Consider the following 22,886-nt stretch of genomic DNA (forward strand, 5'->3'; position numbering starts at 1 on the left):
AAAAGCTGTCCGAAGTGGTTCAGGAGAGGGTGCCAACCTTTTCCTTTCCCCCCCCCCCCCCCCCCACCTCGTGAAGAAAATTACATTTTCGTAGGTACCTCCTTTCCCACCCATATCTCCAAAGGGGTCGTTTCATTTGTTGCCTAGTGACCCCTTTCCTGCTCCTGTCTCTTGCTTTCATTGCATTGATAACTTGTCACCTTTTTTGCGCCATCAAAAATTATCGATAAGTTGGAAAAAGTGAGCACTAAAATACCAAGGAAGATCGCAAAGGAGTTGTACAGAAAGAAAAGAAGAAAGTTGACGCAAACGTCCAAAGTTCCATGTTCGGCGCCTGTATCTGTTTCAGTAATGGTAATGCTAGAGTACATCACCTACTACTATTACAAGAATTTCCACTGTATATCTGTTAATTTTTCAGTTTCAGCAATTTTTCCTTTTTCAAAACTGAACACCAAAGCCTTGTTTTGCACATTCTACTGTCTTAAAACAAAATAAATAGGCGCCCTGTTTGGCACATTCTACTGTCTTAAAACAAAATAAATAGGCGCCCTGTTTTGAATAAGCGCCCTCCCTGGAGGTAGCAAGATAAATACCATAGAGACACCATCGTAAGGAAGTGCCCCGAGCGTTAAATCGAATCATCACCGCATAGAATAGTCTCTTTCACAGCCGTTATTAAGTTCTCAGAGAAAGTTGCGTGCGAGCCTCAATCACGGTGGTTTAAAACCTCTTGAGGTGGCTAGGGACGGGAGCTTATTACCTAGTAAGCACAAACGTGGCTGCCTTAAGACTAAACGTGCACGAAGTGACGTAAGAACACTGCTGATGTGATACAACTAAATGAAACTGTTCATTCGCCTGGTGGTCAGTATACTCGTTCAATCTTTAGAAATTCGTCAAAATGTTCGGCGAAGAGTTTTAAGAGCGTTTTCCCTAAACATATATAACGATGAAAACATCTTTTCTTTTGCTTATTTGGGCGACTGTCTATCCATTCTGAACAAACCAGCATTGATTTGGTATTAACAGTTTGGCTAAAATAGCTAGAAATCGCATAATTAATGTACACACCACGACGCTGAATACAATGTTTTTAGTCAAAGTCACGCGCGAGCGGCTTTCTTGATCTGCCACGATGTAAACAGTTTTCACTTCATAACTACTTATGCCTGATAAGCAAAGAAGGGAAATTACGGTAACCGTTAAGTTTTGGATTTTGGCGACGTCAGGCTAACTACGTACAAACAAGCAATAGCCTGCTCCAACGCCTGATCCAAAATTTTAAACTGCTAAAAGATTAATTTTAGCCCACGTTTCCGTTTGAAACTGGAAACCGTGTATCGACACTATGCAGACACAAGTTAACCACGCGGACAAGCTCGCTTTGAGCAGCTCAACCAAAGATTTATCCAGATTGTCGAAGGAAATTACAAATAATAAATGCCTAATTATGCGACAAATAATATTCACGAGGTATGTGATTTTACCTTGGCCAAGGTCTCAGGTTATTTATTATCTCTATTGTTTGCCGGAAACACACCCTAGCTACACATCCTCTAACTGGTCGATTCTTCACACGTGACATATTATAATACTACTTTATTCTGCGCAAACCCTATCGTGTTCGTTTGGCCTTCACATCAAACTTCGTTCTTCTGCTCTCTCCCTTCCAACTCTCTCCTTGAAGTGTCGTTGAATGCAAAACCGTTCATAAAAATAATTACATCTCTTGTTTTCCTTACTTCCCCGAGCAGGGAATTGATCACATAATATTGTACGTGCATTGCGTCGGGTTATTTTGACTGCGTTCAAATTATCAACTTCGCTCATACTGCGAGCGATCTAAGATGCATTTCAAAGGGTTGATGATTGCTGTTCAAACTCTCGATGGCGAAGCTGGCAAGAAGAGAAGAACAAAGGCGTATCTTCGCAAGTATCGCAAAGTTCAGACCTACCAGGTAAATTCAGTTAAAAATTCGTACAATAAATTTCGCTCGGGGTATTTAAAATCATTATGCATGAAAACAGCAAATAAGCTATTTGAATACAAAGTTCATTCATTTGAATTTAAACGAGGCTTTGCTGCTAAGGTTCACTTGTGCAGCGTAATCGCTTCGTTTTTCGTGTGCGGTCGTTTAAGAAATTTCTACTGAAGGGATCGCTGTGATTTCGGCCTCCCTGCGTTTTGCCATGGTACGTCTATCAGTCATCCGATACCGCTTGATCCTATCTCAATATTTCCGTTGTCACTTTATTGCTGTGTATTGCTTTTGTTGTGATTTTTTAAAAACAAATTTAATTTATTCCCTGTTACATTTCAATTCCCATGGGAAAAATACACGAAGCTGTTATTCAATTATAAAGGCAGTCTTGTTTCGTTATGTTTAAAAAAAAAATTTAAACGGATCGAGTGAAGTTTTAAAATCTGTCGGAAACGGTGATAATCGATTTTTCCCGTTGCGTAGTTTGCGCAACAACCGATTAGTATTTTACTTAAAATTCACCAAAGATTTGGTTATTTTTCAAGGATTGCTCAGCCTTTGCTCTCTGTACGGAGATGATTTTTCTCCAGGTTTTGATTTCCGCTCAAGTTCTGATAGGAAATCATTTGGAATCGGGCGGAAATTGGGAAATCGTGTGCCCTTTTTGTTGGTATCGTGTTTCCTAAGTTTTGAATTGTCAAAAAAAATGTGTAGCCACAGAAATTATTTTTTTAATTATCAGTCTCTCTCTCTTGTCGATTTTGTAATGTTAGGGGTGTGAAGCTGGCGAAGCGATAGAGGACAAAAGTTACCATCAAAAAACTGAACCTGAAAATTGCTCAGTGGACACGGAGTCTAATAAGGTTTGGCGTGTGCTTCTTTCCCGAGGTGAACCATTTTTTAATTGCAACGATTCGTAACTGATTGCTAATATTGTTTATACTATTGCTTTGTTTTGCAGGCTTACCAAACTTGGCTTATATTTCGGCTGGGTATTCTGAGTGGCATGTTTTTCGTGTTGTTTACCGTGCTAGTTATTGCAGGTATGAAAACAGTGGCAAACTCTTGTAACTATGTGTCGAAAAAGTCGTTCGTACATGCTGAAGGTTTTCAAGATATAATGATCGTGTCGTAAATCGGGTGCAGAGTTCCAAGTCACGCTAATAGGGCGCTCTTGTGCAATCATGGCAGTTTTATGGCGATCTTTTCATCTAATGTTTGGGTTTGATGTAATGGAAAGCGTATCCGAGAACTTTTCAATAACTGACCATACGAAATTTTTCCCTGCTGAGGTTTGCTTTTCCGGTTTCGGCCAACAAACCATAACAACTAAGAAAGTACTTACGTCACAATCAAATTACAAGTCAATTATCCATGTAAAGCAAACGCTGTTGTAGAGAGTTCACAGTTGGCTGTTCCTTAGCCAAATATTTCCACAGCTGTTTAATGAGAATTCTGACACCCGCTTTCCTTCTCTGAGGGATATATTTTGTTTCTCCGATTGAAATATTTTTTTTAGCAAGCTTCGTCGCGGTTGTTACCAACGCAGTAGGAAGATGTCCAAATGTTGAAAATAACCAGATAATGACTGTCACCTGACATTTTAATGATTTTTTTTTTTTAGCAATTCGGGCGGACAATGATATCCAATGGCAACCAGCGTTCCGCATGTATAGAGGAATGTTTCTGTTCGTACTAGAATTTTTTTTCTTTGGAATCAATTTATACGGCTGGAAATCAGTGGGTATTAACCCTGCACACATCTGTGACTTAAAGAATAGTCTCTGCCCTCTTCGAATGCTAGAGGTAAGATTCGTGAGATGTACTCGTAAATTTTCTAAACCCCCCTCCCCACCCCCCTCCATGACACCTTTCTGATCCCCAGCAGATTCAAAGTAAACTCTCTATCAGAAATTGTAACAGTTTTATACCGCGATGAAGTTCGTATTAAGATGGTAGCAAAGCGAGGGGGGTGGGGGGTCCAGATTCTGTTTCATGCACAAATTTTTAGTAAAAAATTCGCGCGTCTCGGGCACTTTAAGCAGAACTTCACACTTCACAAGTTTTAAAGGGAAAACTTCAAATCTTAGCTTGCCTTACCTTTCTGTAAAATTCTCGTGTCAAATATTAATTTTGGGCCTTGTCATGCGCCACTCACAAACTCTTTGCGTCCCTCTTTTAAAAATTAAATCAATCTGGATGAATGAGGGACTTTCGAGGCTCACAATTTATTGCATTTTAGACTGTTTTCATCAATATCAGAACATTTTACTCTTCTGAAGTTTTTTGCATCAGCGTAGAAATTTTGCTAAAAGCTGAACCCAGCGGTAACAATTCTGTGACAAAATCTCGGCACAAGATTGCAGTTTTCATTGTCCTGGTGTTCATCAAAGGTAACTGTACGGCACTTGAATATTTTGAATAAACTTTGTTGACGTTTTACTGTATCTGTGTTCTCTCTGTCTCTCAATAGATGTCGTTGTTCTTCGCCGTCCTATGGGGAACAAGTGCTGTGGTTTTTCTTTTCTCTGAACATTTTGGACTGCCGCGTTATTTCCATCCAATTGCGTTAGCTTGTTTCTTTTTTATTTTCGGTATCAACACGCTTGACTTCTGTTTAAGAAAAGCAAGATTCTGGCTTCTTAGGGCAATTGTAAGTATAATGTTCATTCATCTCTAATTTTGTTAATTAATTCTCACACGATTTCTCCTCAATTCACTCTTTCTGACTTCTTCGTTTCGCCTCATCGTTCTCTGAAATGACAGTTCCCTTAGATAACAGAGGGGGCACTGGGGTCTAAAATTGTTAGAAATGTCGCTTAAACAGTGAGACGGCCTAAACATTCTAAAGAACTGATGTTATCCGCGTATTTAAAAGTGATAAGGCCAAGGGAAAAGATAAGCGTATAGGAAAAAAGTGGATACCAAAAGTCGAAAAACTGACAATTCTGCGAAGAAAATACGTTAAACTAATCTCAGTAATGTCCAACACCGGAAACCCTATTGCGTGTCTCTCGGTGTTTGTTCGTCCGAGGTTGGAGGTAATTTTACTCCTTGACACAAATTGACACAAATTGTTGACCTCGTCAAGATAGATTCGTTCATAGGCACGTAGGAATTTTTTCTGAGATAGTTCAGAATCTGTAGCTATCCCCGACTAGTTATTTTAACAGCAAGTTGTTAAAACAAATTTAATTTGCTCTTTGTTTTTCTCTTTTTTTTCAGTGGCGAGTTTTGACAGCGCCGTTCCACCATGTAGGATTTGCCGACTTCTGGCTTGCAGATCAGCTAAACAGTCTTGTAGTTGCTATTCTGGATATGGAGTATATGTCTTGTTTTTACGCACTTGACTACTACTCTGTTCAAGGTGAGCTAACAGTCATTGCAATTTCATTTTCCTTTGCCTTTTCTGCTGTCGGGTTTTTCTGAATCTATCGAGGCCTTCGTAATCTGTGCAACTTCGTCTTCCCTCGGGTTGCGGTCGGGTTTGCCAGGATCTACCGAAACTATCATTATCGGTGCAACTTCGTCCTCCTTCGCGCCGTAGTCGGGTTTGTCGGAATCTGCCGAAGGCAGCAACATTGGTGTTAAGTGGTTTTCTTTCGGCTTGCTTCGGGGTCTTTTCGTGTCTGCCGAACTTCTTACGCTCCAAAGGCCAGTCAGAAGAGAAAAAGCGAATTTTGTATTTTGATGAAAACGTCAACTGGATGGAGTCAAAAGAAGTCTTAATACATATGTTCAGAGTTGCTAGTACTCGTTCTTGCGTTATTTTATCTATATTTCTTTATCTAATTTCTTGTCTGTCCTTTTGTGGGAGAAAATTCCCTCGAGCAAACCTCTACACGCAGGATATCTGTGGGAAGTGTTCCCCCGTATATCGTAACCATCATGTCACACTTTCTGAGGGTATTGACTCACTTACATTCTATGTTTTATTTCTCTTGTAGACCGAAGTAAATGCGGTAGCAAACTGTATGGGCTGAGACCGCTGATCGCTTGTCTCCCTGCGTGGTGGCGCTTTGCGCAGAGTCTGCGCAGATACGATGACACAAAACAGAAATTCCCACACCTTGCGAATGCTGGGAAATATTCCACAACGTTCTTTGTTGTGTTCTTTTCAACAGTGGCGACAACTCACAAAGGTATCCCTCATGGAGAAGTTAGTTGAATGTGAAAGAAGGCATATAATGAAAGTTTTTATAGTTTCCTTTTTATATTTCACCCTTCCTAAATAAAGTCCGGCCGATAAATTAGATCGCAAAAATGCAGAAACCGATCTAAGTTGGCCTTAAAAGAGCTACGTCGTAGTTCGTGCATCTTGAAAAATTTGGCGGAAATTTTTCGAAGTTCCTCATTTGCAGTCTGCGTTCAGTGTCTTACTTTTGTTTTGTTTTTTTTTTTGTGTGTGTTTATTTTACCACGCAAATATTTTTGGTCTCCCTCATGTTCATTGTAATCTTACTTTGGTTCGATATGGGCCTGTACAAAACTGACTTGTGTATTTTTCATGTAATTTTTATCTTTAAGGGAGATAACTTAACATATTGTTTTCTATCGGCAGAAAATACTGGTAAACAGCAGATGGATTTCTACTTTCTGTTTTGGATCTTCTCGGCGTTCATCAGTTCGTGTTACACCTACGTGTGGGATGTGAGAATGGATTGGGGACTAATGGATTCTAGTCACGGATATCTTAGAGCCAAGTTGCTATTCAAACGCTTGGTAAGTAGAGGCATGGGAACGAAGTTTAACTTCCACATCTGGGGTCATTGAGGCCATCGCGACCTGGGTACATGGGTCGGGATGGCCTTCAGCGTGGAAAAGGACTAGGCCAAGAAAAAAGCTTGGGTCACAGGTGATCGCGATGAGCAACAGATAAGAAAATTTTTTTAAGAAACGGTAAAATATCGTATGGGAAAAATTTGGTTGCGGAATGAGGAAGGAGGGAAAATTCTGTATTTCATTCAACACTCCACCCGTGGGCTAAGGGGAACTTGTAGCCCCGGAAATAGGCCAGAAAAGGAACCTGCGTATTCTGTAGTTATATTTTCGAATTACAATGTCCTTATCAAATGTATTTTTTTCTCTTCTTTCTGCAGGGGTTTTATTACTTTGCGTTGGTTAGCAATCTCTTTCTTCGCTTGTCCTGGGTCCTGACTGTATCAGTTGGTGAAGCAGGACTGTTTCATTCTGAAGTCCTCACAGCATTACTAGCGGTGTTGGAAGTATTTAGGTCAGTAGTAGTACTAGTCGGCTTTTTAACTTTTGTTTGGATTTGCCACACGAAGAGAGAGTATTACGTGACAGGCGCAGAACTCCGTTTGTGTTTGTTGCGTTACTTAGTGAAAGTCCTGACCTCTCAAGGCGGTGGGTTATGGGTTTCCCTGAAAGCAGTTATTGCTTAGCTTAGCGATCTTTGTAAGAGAAAACTGCTACTTTTATGATGTGGCGTGCGAACTGAATCGTTTGTTCTTGAAAAGAGATGTTATGATTTAAAACAGTTTTAAGACTGTAAGAAGATTTTAAAAAATGAAGATAGCCTTAACTAAAAATGAAGAAGTAGGTATTTTTACCCAACCGTTGTCTACTTAAGTGTTTTGACTCGTATTGTTGAGCTGAACAATTGTGGAAAAAGTCTTAATTTGTTTGCGCAAAACTGCGCACGAATCCTGAGCGTTTGATATGCCATGATCTAGTTGCATAACTAATTGTGAAATGTTCTCTTTCCAGGCGATTCGTATGGAATTTTCTTCGAGTAGAAAATGAGCACTTGAGTCGACTAAAAGGAGCGACGGATCATAGTCAAGAGGAACTCAGAGAATATGACGAAGATGAACAATCAGAAGAGTCAATAGGATAATAAATTGTGACAGACGATTGTCAGGAAATCATGACAATCCCCAATCCCACTTTTCTCTATGACGAAAAGTGTACGCGTCCTTAACTGGACGAGGAAGTCTGGGGAAACTCGACCTTTAAATTTGGGGATAAACAAAACTTAGTGGCTAACTATTTCAAAAATTATCATCAACTCTGATATTTAATGACAAATATTACTTAAGCTACATAAATTATTATTACATTAATATTATGTTTATGTAGAAGAACCACTATTGTTAAATTAGATGTTAAACTTTATTTAATATTGTTAACAAAACGATTACAGTGGAATGGGGAGTCACGTCTATTTTGTTTACTTCAGAGGGTTATTTTTTTTGTCTGTAAGGCATTATAATGTTCCTTATTTTTTTTAAGTCAAAGAGGTTATTTTGGGGAGGAAGGGTTCTGGTTGATTTGTAAAGATATGAAGGTGCATAGTACAAATCGTTGTTTTTGGAAATGCCCATCTAGAGATGATTGATTAATTAAAGCGAATGTGATGAGTTTATTTTTTCTAACTATTCGGTGAAAATAAGTTGATTTCATTTTGATTATCCTTCTTCGAAGTTCGAGCAGGTTATACAGTACATCGGTCCGTGAATAAACCGAGAAAACACCAGAGAGCTAAGAGCAATTTTCATGGGAATGATCCCGGTTTGCTCTGGTTTTGTATTGCAGACCTATCGCTAATCAAATAGTTCCCCTGGGTTCGCTTGAATTTTTATTTGCTCCTTAATTAATTTTGCTTTTATTTGGTGACACTAGGTTGAGAAGCGCTTTCATTTTGACGTTCAAGATTAACAGCAATTTGCACGAGTTAATGGAAAAAAGTTAGCACTTTTGCCTCACGTTCGTAGTCCGATGGGAAAACAAGGCTTAGTACGGGGTATTATTCTCATTTTTTTATAAGTTGATAACAATAGTAAAAGGATTAGAGAGTAATGTACCAATTACGTTTGAATTTAGTATTTTCATTTGCACTCGGTCACATTCACATCAAACGGTATTTGCTATAAACATTGAAAAATAAGATGATGTTTATTTGACTCAAGACGGAAATCTGTCTTCGACCGTATTAAAGGTCGGTATTGGGAAAGATATGTTACTGTGTAATGTATTTAGTCGTTTCGATGTCTTGACTATTAAAATCTTTCGAACAAAGCTCGTTTCATCGACTTTTCTTTCTTTTCGAGGCCATTCTATTAAATATTTCGGATACTCGCAAGTAGGGTTAGGGTGTATCGCAAAAGGGAGCACCTACTGTTCAGGTTGAAGGTTTCAGCAGCCTGAGTAAATTCTTCGACCATTGATCTCTTGTTATCTCCTTTGCCAGCGGTCTTTTCAGGGGATGTCACGTCATGCTTTCGGTTGCGTGACATCCCTCAGAGGGCTGCGAAAGATACAATAAGCAACACTCAGTAAATTGACCCTCATTGAGGGGGGAAGCGGAGCCTATTAAAAACCGCGTGACCGCAGAAAAAACCATCTAAAACCGAAAAAACGAAAAAAAATGCGATCAAAACCGAAAGCCGCATGCAAAACTGTCAAAACCGATACATTTTCACGTCCCAGTTATTTTAATAACTGGGACGTGAAAATGTATCAGGGTCTTAAAAGACCCTGATAAATCTGATACAGTGGCGACAAGCGTAGCATACAGAGTTAACTACACTAATTTCATTACAGGATTTATGAATGCTATAGACTTAGCATACGTATCTTCTAGTATCTGCTTAAATTAACAGCTGCTCTCTCGAGAACCTTGAGCATGGTCTTTGCGGACTCAGCTCAGCTCTAGCCCCAAGGTGGGGGGGGGGAGGGGTACGCAGCTGGTAATGGCGCCTAAATAAATCAAGGAACTTTGCACAAAAGGCTCTATAGGACTGCAATTTTGCAGTCGCAAAATGCTATAGCTCTGGAAAGTTTCATCGAAAATCCCTAACCTAACATTTCCATTTGCGAACTAAGACCTGAAAGTTTGGCCTGTAACTTGGTCACCAACTTCGAGGTGGCATTGATAAAGAAATTCTAGCAATGTTCGTGTAGCTGTACCCTCCCCTCCCCCCCAACTTAGGGGGGAGTACGGCTACACGTAGGCTACCGAGGAATCCCTGCGATATTTCAATTGGTTTGTCGCACATTCCTCTCGATAACATTTGCGTTTAGCCGCTAATCGAGATCTGTGAAGGCGCGTAATTGCCGCTCAGATCGAAGAGAAACCGGAACCCATAGGAAAAACCGAAAACCGCATCGAGTATCAAATCCGAAAACCCGTCAATAGTTTTCGCGGAAAGCGTAAACTAAATGCTAAAATACGGAAAACGCGTAAACCGCAACGAACACCAAAACCGAAAAACCGAAGTTTTTTGGCACAAAAACCGAATAACCGATTTAAAATATAGCCAAAACCGCAAAACCGAAAATCCCGATGCCCCCCTCCTCATTACTAGAGAGAAACTCATTTAAGTCCCAGTACACGAAACACTTCTGTTGGTTGTCACCTCCGTTTCTGTGTAATGCATTTTTTTGCACAGTCAGAATGATAGTTTAGTTCAATGTTTTTCCGCAAGGTTTACGGATACCGTAAAAATTCTGAAAATAAGCCCCGGGGCTTATATTTTTCAAAGGAACTTTTTGAGGGTCTTATTTTTGGAAGGAACTATATTCCGAAGGGCTCATTATAGGAGGGAAATTTGCGTTTCAAAATTGGCTGGGCTTATAATTGGAGGGAAATTTGTTTCAAATTTTTGTTCGAACTTCCTTGCAAAAACTTTGTCTTCAGACCGAAGGAATTCAAAGCGCGAGTGAAGAGCGAACTGCGTAAAAGACAGTAAACTTCAACGCATGTTGACCACATTGCTTTAGTGCACGGATTCGTTTTTTATGATTATAAAAGGCTTCTTGATAATGGTGATTATGTGTAGTTTGCTTTGGTTTGTATAACTGAGGATAATTTCCAAATACAAACCCTCGGGGGCTTGTATTCGGAGGGGCTTATTATAGGAAGTATTTTTGCGTTTCAGATTTGGTGGAGTTTCGATACGGAGGGGCTTATACATGGAGGGGCTTATTTTCGGAATTTTACGGTATGGCACTAAAATTTTCATCCCTGCCACGCGTGCTTATCACGCGCTTTACACGCGCGCGAGGTAAACACCTGGTTTTTGTAAGTTTAATAGTTCTATAATTTTATACAGTTCCATAATACTACATCACTTTAAACACTTTTATATAGCTTCTAGGTTTATTTATTTATCTTTTCTTTCGTGACTGACCTGTAAATTTTCTTTATATATAGCTAAGTGTTAGCCACGAATGTATGTATGTAGACGAGCCTCCGATTGCCAGCGGTGTTTTCAAGCATGCTCAATGCCCTACGAACCGGCGTGGAAATTGCACCATTTCTCGTGGGCCAAAGTAACCGGGGGAAAAAATAACACAAAAGTCAACTTTTTCATAACCAAGCCATCAAAATATCTTAGAAACAGCACGATCGAGGAATGGATTCAGACGCAAACGCACCAGATTCGTGGGATTCTTTAGACGATCCTGGCCCAGGAGAAATGAGTGAAGGAACAAGCGATTTGAGTGCCCAACTTCATTCGCTCAATGTAAACGCAAAACCTTTTGTACCAAACGTCAATGCGCCGGCATTTGTTCCTTCGTTTTTGAAAACAGTGACGACTGATGGTAAGGCCCTATCCTCTTTGTTGATCCTCACTCTATCATCACTATGGGTGAATACTCTGACCACAATCGTATCTTGATGAAGTTTTAAATCAATTTTCCCAGACCATTCATTGTACCACTGTACTCGTGCTCTGTCACGATCAGATTGGAGTCATTTCTCTTTTCACTTCTCTGATGATGTGATCAAAAACAGTCGATGTTACTTATTGAAAAGTCTGTTTTGTGCTTTCCGTACAGTCAAAAGGCCATTGTGTAAACTCTTAAATCCACGTTAAATTAATATTAGCGCTTGTGCAAACTCTCAGTTGGTATTGCCTTTGATCTTGTGACTTTTATGAGAAAGTTGTTTCACAGTTATAATGGGTAGTTCCTATTTTGGTTTGTTTATGATTCAGCTTCTCCTTCTACAAATGGGGATGTTGATCAGTCGGAAATTGCCGAGAAAAATTCGGACACTATTAAGGGTGAGTATTGTAGAATATTTAATGAATTGATCTGATGTTTTCACAACTGTATGATCAAAAACAGTTGTTTGCAATTCATAATACTGAAACTCGTTTCAAAATCGTGAAAGGAACTTGTTTAATGTAGATTTTGTCATTTTACAATTATGTCTCTGTTGATGTCTACCACTGCTGCTTTCTTTAGTCAGTGACACCAACAACAGTCGTTTTCAAGACTACCCCTCTGGTTTTTAGGCCAATTTTTAAGCCATTTTCTATAAGTCTCCTCTAGAATGTTCCTAATTATGAAGCGTACTTGGCATTTCCCCTTTATTTTCAAAAAGTGAAAATAGAGTTTCCCTCTCTCCCATATACCAGGTATAGAGGTAGTGTTTTTCAAGTCAGGGGAAAGAAACTAGATTTACAGAAAATATATGATTTTAGTAAGGTTGTGTCCTGATCTATGGAATAAAATTAGGTGGGGAAAGATGGGTGGTAATTTAGTAGGTTCAAGAACCTGGAGACATCTCCTGTCAGAGGGTATCCAAGTTCCAGAAGCATGAATTCACACAAAGTATTGCCATCTCTCCCCCCCCTCCCTCTGTACTCTCTGCAGACAAAATACTAAGCAAAGCAATATTACCCAAGAAAATAACACAGTGAGCCCAGCTACAGCTCAAATCTTGATCTCAAGATTCAGAGTATAGAGCATGACCATTTGGCCATGAAATCCTACTTGTTTGGAACTGGCAACTGCAATTTAGAAGTAGTCTGCACAGAAGTATGAAAGGAAAGTGGTTCTATTTTAAGGGCAGGTAAGGGAGGAGGAAGACAATTTGACCAGAGCTGCCTTGTCAGTTCTGACTGTTCTGTGTGTGGTCAGGACAGTCACACTGATCAGTTGTGATGAATGGAAAGCTGCTTTGTTATCTTAGATAACTGTCTTATTTATTTTTTAAATTTTATCAAAGGAGATGTACCTGGCGAAGACAAAGAACCCATTGACATGAAACCAGAAACAAATGAAGACAGAGGAGGTAAAAAATTAGATATCTACAGTATATGTTGATGTGCTCCAAGTTGAAGTAATAATCAGTTTATGTTACATGGTGTATGGAGTTGGCAGAGGAAAGGGAAAGAGAAATTGGAAAAAGCATGTTTTAGAATTGAGTTGTGTTAAATTTTTTTTTGGCTGTTGACCTTTCTTTTAGGGTTTTCCCTTTCTGGACAAGAAAAACCAACTTGAGAATGTCCAGAGTCAAACCCAATTGCTTTACTTTGTAATCATTGTTTACTAGAAACCAAACAAACAGTTGAAGTAGAGGCTGAGGAAGAGGAAGAGGAACAAGTGAAGCCTGTGAAAAAAGAAGCAAAGAAAGAAGTTGAAGAAGAACCTGAAGACAAAAGAGAGCATCTTAATATTATATTCATTGGTCATGTTGGTAAGAACTTCACATCAATATCAGTATCTGGGCAACTATCCAACTACCCAACTACCCAACTACCCCTCCCCTAACTCAACAAGAGTCAATTGATAACAACTTAGGGTTAATGTTGGGTTAGGGGAGGAGTAGGTGGGCAGTTGCCCAGATACTGATGGTGATCCAGAACTTCTTAACAACTTTGTTCTTTCTTTTATTTGTAAGATGTACTCCTTAACCCTGTACATGCTAACATCATTATGCATATTCTCTATACTGTTCCCCGTACACTTCTTAAGGTGCTGACAAAGAGAATTTGTTGAACAATCAAGAGCTTCAGTTGATGATCATGTTCCTTATTCTTGTGACTTCATTATGTGATCCAGGGGTGATATTGTAAGAAACTAGATTAATATCACTCTTGGGGGTCAGATGGTTCAATTTGTTGGTAGAGAGTCACCTTAACTGCATTTGCTTCAGAGAGAATTCACATACAGTATATTTACATTTTATGAAAACTAACAGAATCCTGAGTTGACTTAATGATAACTTAGGTTACCTGAGATGATTCTTGAGATTTCCATTATATAAATCAAGACACATAATGAAACCTTTCTTTTTCTTCCAGATGCTGGAAAATCAACAATTGGTGGACATGTAATGTAAGTTTGATTATGAAATAATGTAGTTGTAGAGAAGTAATGAGGATACCATGAAAATGCTTCATTACTTGTATTTGTGCACTAAATGATTTACAAGAACATTCTTGAAACAAAATTTGATACTCTGTCTTGCCACAATTTTTCAAGTCTTGGTTTTTCCTTTTATTTTTGTATTTTTTGTACACTGGAGATGACCTTCATTTAATTTGTTGTCGCTTAAAACTAAAGTACTGACAGGTATTATTTGTTAAGAATGATGAACTACTTTAAGTAATGATTGTGTTATGGCCCTTGTAGAAACCTGTTTTTCTGTTGTTGTTTTTTTGTTGTTTTTTTGTTTTTTTGTGGCTTTTTTTTTTTTTTTCGCTCACTGAAAATATCCTTTCAGTAGTTTTAAAATAAAATCAATGAGGTATTATTTCATAATGACAAAGTACTTAATGATAGCATGGTGCCTCTTTAGGTACCTGACAGGACAGGTTGACAAGAGAACACTGGAAAAGTATGAAAGAGAAGCAAAAGAGAAGAACAGAGAAACATGGTTAGTTTATCAGTTCAAGTGTATTGTTTGGTTTAGAATTCTCCTAATCATACTCAGGAGAAAAGGAGAATTGTTTTCTCTGTTATCCCATTGGATAAGCTTTTACTAAAAGCTCCCAGCCAAAAATTATTCAGCACTCTATATGCACTTATGCTCTGTCTAATATAAAAAAAAATTGGTGAAACTCTTTCATTAGCTTTACCCCTCTTCAACTCATGAATGTCACTTTATCTAAAAGCAGAATGAATTGTTTCAGGGAGATGAAAATTCTTATGTTATCTGTAAGAAAGAACATTTGAGGTAGAGACAAGCTTTCAAAATATGGCTGAGAGAAGTCATTTTGAACAAAGTCAACAAAATTTTTGTAAAATAAGTTTATATTTAGACAGAATGATTTTAAAGGATCTAGATTTGTCCCTGGGAGTTTTTTGCATCACCCTTATGCTCAAAAAGCTATTTGACATCTCAACAGTACTTGCTTACAGCTCAAAAAAAGATGGTAGCCTGGAAAGTTGTCCTTCTTGTCCTAGGCTGTTGAACAGCATTTTCATCAAGCTTTGATACATTGTAATACTGATATTCATGTAGGTACTTATCATGGGCATTGGACACAAATCAAGAGGAAAGAGATAAGGTATGGCAACAGTGTATACATTCAACACTCTGTGGCATATGAAATGGTACTTTCTGAAACCTGGATGATTCATAAGTGAAACAGTATTAATTCCCTGATGTAGTCTATGCTCAGCTCCAGGAACATTTGAATTTCGTGACATGAACCATTGGAGGTTTATGTGTACTCATTGGGATTCCCATTTTGTAATGAGCAAATGTGTGCATTTTTATCAGGGCACAAACAATTTCATAACAGTTACTGATATTCCGGGGTTTGGAGTAATGACCATTTTACTCCCATTGCACTGTGTGCCATGCATTTCTTTCAATTTGGGCTCTGACAATATGTTACTGAATCAAAGGATATTTCTCTATTCTTGTCATGTCTCTGCCTGAAGATGTAGTGTTTAGGATAAATTCTTTTTTTCTCACCGCTGGGAGTGGAAGGGATCATGAAATTGTGCATCAGCAGTTAGCATGAAATTGTTGGTTTTCTATTCATAAGTTGATGAATTGTTTCTTTTATTGCTATCTTCTTTAGGGTAAAACAGTTGAAGTGGGGAGAGCTGCGTTTGACACACCAAACAAACATTTCACATTACTAGATGCACCAGGACACAAGAGCTTTGTTCCAAACATGATCAGTGGAGCAGCACAAGCTGATCTTGGAGTACTGGTGAGTACTATGATCAAACATATCTGATGTCTTTTAATTGAAGAAAATGTGAAATAAATGACAAATGAAATGCTTGGTATAAAAGACAGGTAAGAAGTACCAGTACATGTAACCCACGGTGAAATCCCTGAAAGTGCCTAAAATTTAGCTTAAATGGTTAACTTCTGTCTACTTTGTAGTGAATCTACTTCACTGTTTTTCATGATTTCTCCACAGTTTTGAATATTTTTGCCATAATTTTATTGACTGGTAAGAATATAATTGTATTTATATATACAATTGAATGGGTGTCAAACCAAATATAGGGCCATCTGATTATTCTCTGTGCAACATCTTTGTTATGTTAGGTCATCTCTGCCAGGAAAGGAGAGTTTGAAACTGGTTTTGAAAAAGGAGGTCAAACACGGTAAAAGTTTACTGCACAGTTGTGTTTATGATGGCTTAGCTCTTCATAGCCACTGACTTTTTTATTGTTACTTTTCTTTGCTGTCTTTTTTCCTTCTTTTTTCAACCTTGTCTCCTGATGAGTATTGCTATTTCTTGGTTTCTCTCAGAGAGCATGCTATGTTGGCCAAAACAGCAGGAGTAAAGCATTTGGTTGTTCTTGTCAATAAAATGGATGATCCAACTGTGGAATGGGATAAAGGAAGGTCGGTGCCTCTGATCTCTGGAATGCTTTAATCACTTATGGTCTGTTCAACACTTCCCAAGCCACTCTTTCATTTTATTGCCAGCTTTTGGGAGGTTTACCCTTGCTAACATTCAACTGCTTCTTGCACATCTTTAAGGTATGAAGAAATCCAAACAAAGCTGACTCCATTCCTTAAGAAAGTAGGCTTTAACCCAAGGACAGGTAAATTGTAATTTGCTTTGTTTGTAACAATTTTTCCCATGCCTCTTTTTGATTCCATATATGTTTTCTCCCACAGATGTCCATTACATGCCTTGCTCAGGATTGACAGGTGCCAATCTCCGTAAAAGGCTTGATCCTGAAGAATGCAATTGGTTCAGGTGAATAATAAGAATTCCTCTTTGACCTTAAGTCCCTCCTCCACACTTCAGTTCTGTTAAGTACTTGTTCCAAGCAAACTGGTTTTGAATAGCATTTGAAGGAATACATTGTAAAATGCAAAAATTGACTTTTGATGCCATTTTTGTTGCAGTGGTAAATCTTTTTTGGAATATATTGATGAATTGCCATCATTGACACGGTCTGTTGATGGACCACTCAGAATACCTATTTCAGAGAGATACAAGGTGAGTAAATTCAACCATTTTATCATGTTTGTCCCTTTTTTGTCATTAGGTTATTGCTGGTACGGGATGAACACATAGTACTCTTGATCTTGTTGTCGGTATTGAAGTGCTTGTGTGGCGGCTTGCAACTGAGCACACAATTGGGATGCTATCTATGGTAATCTGTCCCACAATTTCTGTGTGAGCCATTTTTATAGGTAATGACATTTTTTTAGTGCAATTTGGTGTCAATAAGGACAAATAAATTTTTCAAAGACAACAACAAGCTTGTAGGGCACCATCAAATTGCACTGGAAATCTTGTGTTACTTGTTAATAATTTGCATGAAAAATGCATCACTGAAAGTCCAGATGGACAAAATTTTGGCAGCACATGCACTATTTGTAATTTGCACTCATTGTACAACTTTGCACTTGTGTTATGTGTATTTGTTTTCAGCCAATCAGATGCACATTTTCTTTTTCATGTATATTATCATCTCTGTTACACCACCAATGTTTAGGAGCTCATTAGCATGGTTACTTGTACATTGATGTTATAATTGTTTTGTTGATTATGACCTCAGGACATGGGAACTGTAGTACTTGGCAAAGTGGAATCTGGAAAACTTAGTAAAGGCGAGACATTGCTCTTGATGCCCAACAAGGTGACATAAATTTTCACTGCAGCACTTAATGTTGTTGTGGATCAATTTTTTTGACTTGTTTAAGGATCTATCCTCTAGCTTTATATCATGAAATAAGAATGCCGAGGTTTTGTTTTTCTTTTAGCTATGATATTTGAATAAATGAAAGAAAAAAATTTAATTGGTAGGATTGCTAGTGGTTTATTTTTAAACACACTCCAAGGGAATTGTATGCAGTCTTCTGATTATAAAGTTAATTGCACAACTCATTTCATACAGGTCTCTGTAGAGGTGTTAGGAATCATATTTGATGAAGAAGAAAGAGGTGCAGCAGTGGCTGGTGATAATGTTAAACTTAAGCTAAGAGGAGTAGAGGAAGAGGTAAACTTATAATATTTTGTCATGATAGAGCAACTTCTTACTAGACCTGTTAAAAAACTGCGACAGAGTTTGCCGTAACAACAATATGAATATATTTACACACTCAGCAGAGGACATTCATGGTTTGGGGAAAATAACTTTAAACATAAATTTCTATAATTGTTCTGATTATGACTAATTAAAGGAGCCAAAAAATGTTTGCTTATTTCCTACAGCTTAACCATTTAACTCCCAGATCAAATTTGAAATTCTCCTTACAGTCAACCATTCAATTCTTATAATGTTAGTTGAGAGAATTTAGTACTGGATCAACTAATTATCCCCAAATTGATATTTTTCTTTGTTCTCATCACTTATCTGGTTGATATTGTATTGATACTGTATGGAGAAATTCTGTCTTGGTCATTCATGGGAGTTAAAGGGTTAAATTTGGTGTTTGTAATACAGAGGTTGTTGTAAGAACCATGTTTCTTTTCCTTTGCTAACTTACCAATTTAATGGTAATACCATATTGTTTTTTGCCACAACCACAAGACGCTTTTCTGTTCCCTATAAGGTGTTTCCTTATCTAGTCCCCGTGATTACCCTGTCTGCATTCTCTGTCCTTCAAGAGCCCTGTCTTTTTTTTTTTCAATGGAATGATTTAAATTCACGAGCTTCAGTTACTTACAGTTACTTCTCACAGTTGACTTGGACGCTTTTTTGCGTTACAGGATGTCTCACCAGGATTTGTTCTCTGTTCACCAGACAACTTATGCCACACTGTTAAAACATTTGAAGCTCAGGTTTAGTATGGTGTATTTTGATCATTGTTATTTTGGGTCTTTAATACTCTTCATTGTGAATTCCTCATATTTGATCCAAGACCAGGTTTCAGCCCTAGTAGGGGTAGTTTGTGTTGAAATTTTTTGATCAAGGCACTGAACTCTTATAGAACCTCTTTCCTTTTGCACCTTGTTCAGATTTTGAATCGTTTTTTTTTTTTTGGGGGGGGGGGGGTGGGGAGAGGGTCTAAGGGGTTAAGAGAATCCTCGCAAGCATTTTTTGGGAGGACGGTACGTATGTTGGATTTTATCATAACGAAACCAAGAGGTCAAGTTTTCCAGTAATGACAGTCTCATGCGTTGATAATAAGGGTTAGGTATGAAGAAAGCTTGAGGGAGAAAGTGGAGTTTTCAAAGGTTTTCTTTGGAGTGGAGTTTCATTTTGCCTTCCATTCATTTGTTTGCTTCATAATTAGGTTGTTATTCTTGAGCACAAGTCCATCATCTGTGCTGGTTACAGTGCTGTTTTACATATCCACAATGTCGTAGAGGAAGTTACTTTCCAGGTAGGTTATGTGTATTCTGATGAATTTAATCTTAAGACTTACCATCTGTTTTGATGTTGACCAAGTTGGAAAGCTCTGTTGGTTTGCCGTCACTGTACACAATTACTGTTTCCATATTTTCAAATTGTTTATCAAATTGAGGATTTTCATAAAGATAAATTTCTCTATTGTTGGCCAAGAATGATTTTCCGAAGATTTTCGCTGATAACTGAGGCCTCCAAATTTGCTTCCTATATTAACCAGCTCCTCTAAGAAGAAATTACCTTTAAAAGCTTTTTGATTCCTTTTTATTTTCAGAGAAAGCTTGTAATGTACAGAGTAGCCAGCACAATCACTCAAAACTGCAGTAAAGAACGTGTTTTTAACATCGATATTTCTTTCTTCTGATTATTTTCGTTGTGAACTTATTTTTGTAGATTCTAATAGCATTAATTGACAGAAAAACAGGAAAAAGGCAGAAAGGAAGACCGAGATTTATTAAACAAGACCAAGTGGCTGTAGCGCAACTTCAAACATCGGGAGTTGTGTGCATCGAGAAATTTGCCGACTTTCAACAAATGGGAAGATTTACACTTAGAGACGAAGGTAACGGCGATATGGCATTAATATGGAATTGTTACTGTTCAACAATGTATTGTGCATCAAGTAAAGCAATGGTCCTCGCAGATAAGTTGTAGAAATTGCAGAAAAGAAGCGTGGAAAAAATTCACGCTTCGACAAGATGCAAACCCGTGCCTCCCAGATATTAGCTGGGCGCCGCTATCAACTGAGCTAAGAGGCCACGCATTGGGAGAGAAGCAAATTTTAGAAGGGTATTGTGCAGTTAGAAAGTTTTGATTGGCTCATCAATTGTGGTGTATACTTTTTAATCCGTTTATTTTATTTATTGGCTTATTTATTTGCTTATTTATTTATATAAATATTTATTTAGTTAGCTATTTAAGTAGATATTTATTTTGCTTTTCTCATTTACTTTTAGGCAAAACCATTGCTATCGGAAAAGTTCTGAAGCTACTATCTTAAACAGGGTGAATTAGGGAATTAAAACACATCTCCAGGAAGAACTTGCGAAAATGAATGTCACTAAATAAGTGGAGCGTGAAACACTTTTATGTCGTCCAAAACAGCCATCAAAAAAAGAGAGACAATTTATATCGTGGATAAGATTTGATATCAAGCCAGATGTCGCCTTTGTATACCTGAGTCAATTTTAAGCTTCATTCTCATGCTTCGCTATCAGCCATGAGGAGGAAATTACATTGGAACGACGATCCTTGTGTTTTGTTGAACTTCGCAACTAGAAGATTATATGGTTAAGAAATATCTGGAGACGTAGGGAATTGGAGTCGTAGTTTCTTGTTGAGAGTCGGGAAATAACCAAAAGATCCAGGAGATCACTTATAAAAATAATTCGTTGCCACACAGTGCAATTTTCAATTGACTATCGAAAGTGAACCGGGGTTGCATCGTATTGATTTCATTGCGCTATGTGATTGGTCGAGAAAATTAGCGCCACAATATTTGCCACTAATGGATAGAAGGGGAAACTTATATCATTCCAGACACTATTATAACACAGCGGTCAAACGTCGGTGCATGTAAGATCGCTGTGAAAACCAAGTTGTCTCACACGAGTTACATAAAAAGAAAACACACACACACACTAACCAGTAAGTCATTGTGTTTAAATCATTCAACTTTTATTGCAAAGCTCAAACTGAATGGTAAATTTACAAGATACCCGTCCTTAGGTTATCCTTTTCCGTACTTTTTTTCCCTTTAAAGATTTCTATTTCTTATTTTCCCCTTTGATGATATTGTGCGCTGGAAATTGAAGCGCGGCCTGTCAGGATTAATACCCTCGCGCTTGCCTGACGTTTGACTACTGTGTTTACTGTTACGCGAGCTGTCTTGCGCTTGAGACCAATTGCGTGCATTTGCTTGAAGTTCACATTGCCTTCTTATGGAATTTTCCTTGCCTCTGATTGGCCGATGTTGATTGCTTTGGTTGTGTGACGCTTAATCGAACTGCGCTAGAGGTATTTTAAAACTGTGCTATTCTAAATGTAAGAAATGAGAGGTTTGTTAACGCAACGAGCGTGATTCTGTGTTCGAAGTGTAAATCGTTGAAATACACTCGTAGGGTATCAATTAATAACGAGCACTCAGTGAGGTAAATGTTTATGTCACAGAAAACGACTTCGTCTGCTTATCTGTTCTGAAAATTTCCCAGTTGCGATGTATATTTCTACAGTGTTTTATTTTTCTCTTCTAATTGAAAAAAAAAAATGAATAAATGTTATTTAATCAATGTTTGTCATCTTAGTCTCCCTTTGGCACGCCCGTGTCAAGGCGAAAAAGAACATCTCTTTGTTCCACAACCAAACTAGATATATATTATCTTTTTATTCTATTTACGCACATGACGTTTCGACATTGCAGACTGATTTTGATGGTATGCTTAACGTGTGTTAGATATGAAGATGGTTCTGGTACAGCGCACCATAGAATCTCTGATTCAGTGGTTGAGCATGGGAGCAGAGAGGCTGGGGGACTGAGGGTCGATTTTTTTCACAGGCACTCAATTTGTTTTCCTTTCTTCTAAGCTCGTAACAAGACAAAAAAAAAATCCTTCTCAATAAAATTTTGGTTTGCTATGGAAGAAAACAGGAGAAAGTAAGCCGCCTCGTGTGTATGGGTAGGGTTAATCCCACAGAGAGCCTACGGACGTCAGTTTCGACGCGACAATCGTAAATCATGAAACTTGGCAACCAAGTTGAATGACAAGGATTTCGACCAAGGGTAGAATTATCATCGATCCTTTTTTCTATGAATCCTCTCACCGTCTTCCGTGATCGTCGCACCTGCGCCCAAAAGTAGCTTGTACATTGCCGTCCTAGGAGACGCTCCCCAGCAGAGGGTACATAGGTGCTTTGGCCGGCTAATTAAAGCCCCTTGTTTATGTCCTTTTTTTTTCTAGAGGGGAAAGGAGTGTTTTGACTTTGACAGTGTCAATTGTCGTTGCGTAGTGGCATGAAAGGAGAAATGGCCCTGCCGTCTCCCAGAGGGTTCTTGACTCTTGTTGCACGAAAGTTAGGCGAGAAATAAACTTGAATAAGAAAGTAGAGATAATTTCAGTTCGCCCCAGTTTCCACTCTTCGTGAGGTTGCGTCAGCCGACTTTACTTGCCTATGGCGTCGAAGCTGCTTGGGGTCTAACGTTTTGTTTTGGTATGAAAAGCAGGGGTGGGAACAGAAAATTCCTCTCCTACACCGTACATTGTTCCATTGTATTTTTTGGCCTTTTCTTTTAACGAAAAAGAGACAAAAAGTGGACGTAAAAACACCAACAGCAACAAGTCACTTGCATTATATTGCATT

At 38.3% G+C, this 22,886-nt stretch overlaps 2 protein-coding genes across 2 annotated transcripts; both read left to right on the forward strand.

The window, feature by feature from the left end:
- Positions 1-1,591: 1,591 nt before the first annotated feature.
- On the forward strand, positions 1,592-9,017 carry LOC131791024 (solute carrier family 53 member 1). Its single transcript, XM_059108328.2, has 10 exons — positions 1,592-1,961; positions 2,759-2,848; positions 2,947-3,028; positions 3,610-3,791; positions 4,459-4,638; positions 5,211-5,352; positions 5,933-6,127; positions 6,547-6,707; positions 7,085-7,218; positions 7,716-9,017. Exons 1-10 carry the CDS (start codon positions 1,851-1,853, stop codon positions 7,843-7,845), a joined length of 1,407 nt encoding a protein of 468 aa, XP_058964311.2. The 5' UTR covers positions 1,592-1,850; the 3' UTR covers positions 7,846-9,017.
- Positions 9,018-11,249: 2,232 nt separating this feature from the next.
- On the forward strand, positions 11,250-21,817 carry LOC131791027 (eukaryotic peptide chain release factor GTP-binding subunit ERF3A-like). The gene is made up of 19 exons (XM_059108331.2): positions 11,250-11,555; positions 11,951-12,019; positions 12,970-13,035; positions 13,297-13,440; positions 14,048-14,081; positions 14,545-14,622; positions 15,211-15,256; positions 15,779-15,913; positions 16,261-16,319; positions 16,468-16,563; positions 16,702-16,766; positions 16,843-16,924; positions 17,077-17,170; positions 17,736-17,816; positions 18,075-18,176; positions 18,890-18,961; positions 19,417-19,506; positions 19,923-20,091; positions 20,486-21,817. The coding sequence occupies exons 1-19, from the start codon at positions 11,366-11,368 to the stop codon at positions 20,527-20,529; spliced, it is 1,716 nt and encodes a 571-aa protein (XP_058964314.2). The 5' UTR covers positions 11,250-11,365; the 3' UTR covers positions 20,530-21,817.
- The last annotated feature ends 1,069 nt before the right edge of the window (positions 21,818-22,886 follow it).

The sequence above is a fragment of the Pocillopora verrucosa genome, chromosome 8 (genome assembly GCF_036669915.1).
Source record: "Pocillopora verrucosa isolate sample1 chromosome 8, ASM3666991v2, whole genome shotgun sequence".
Lineage (NCBI taxonomy): Eukaryota > Metazoa > Cnidaria > Anthozoa > Scleractinia > Pocilloporidae > Pocillopora > Pocillopora verrucosa.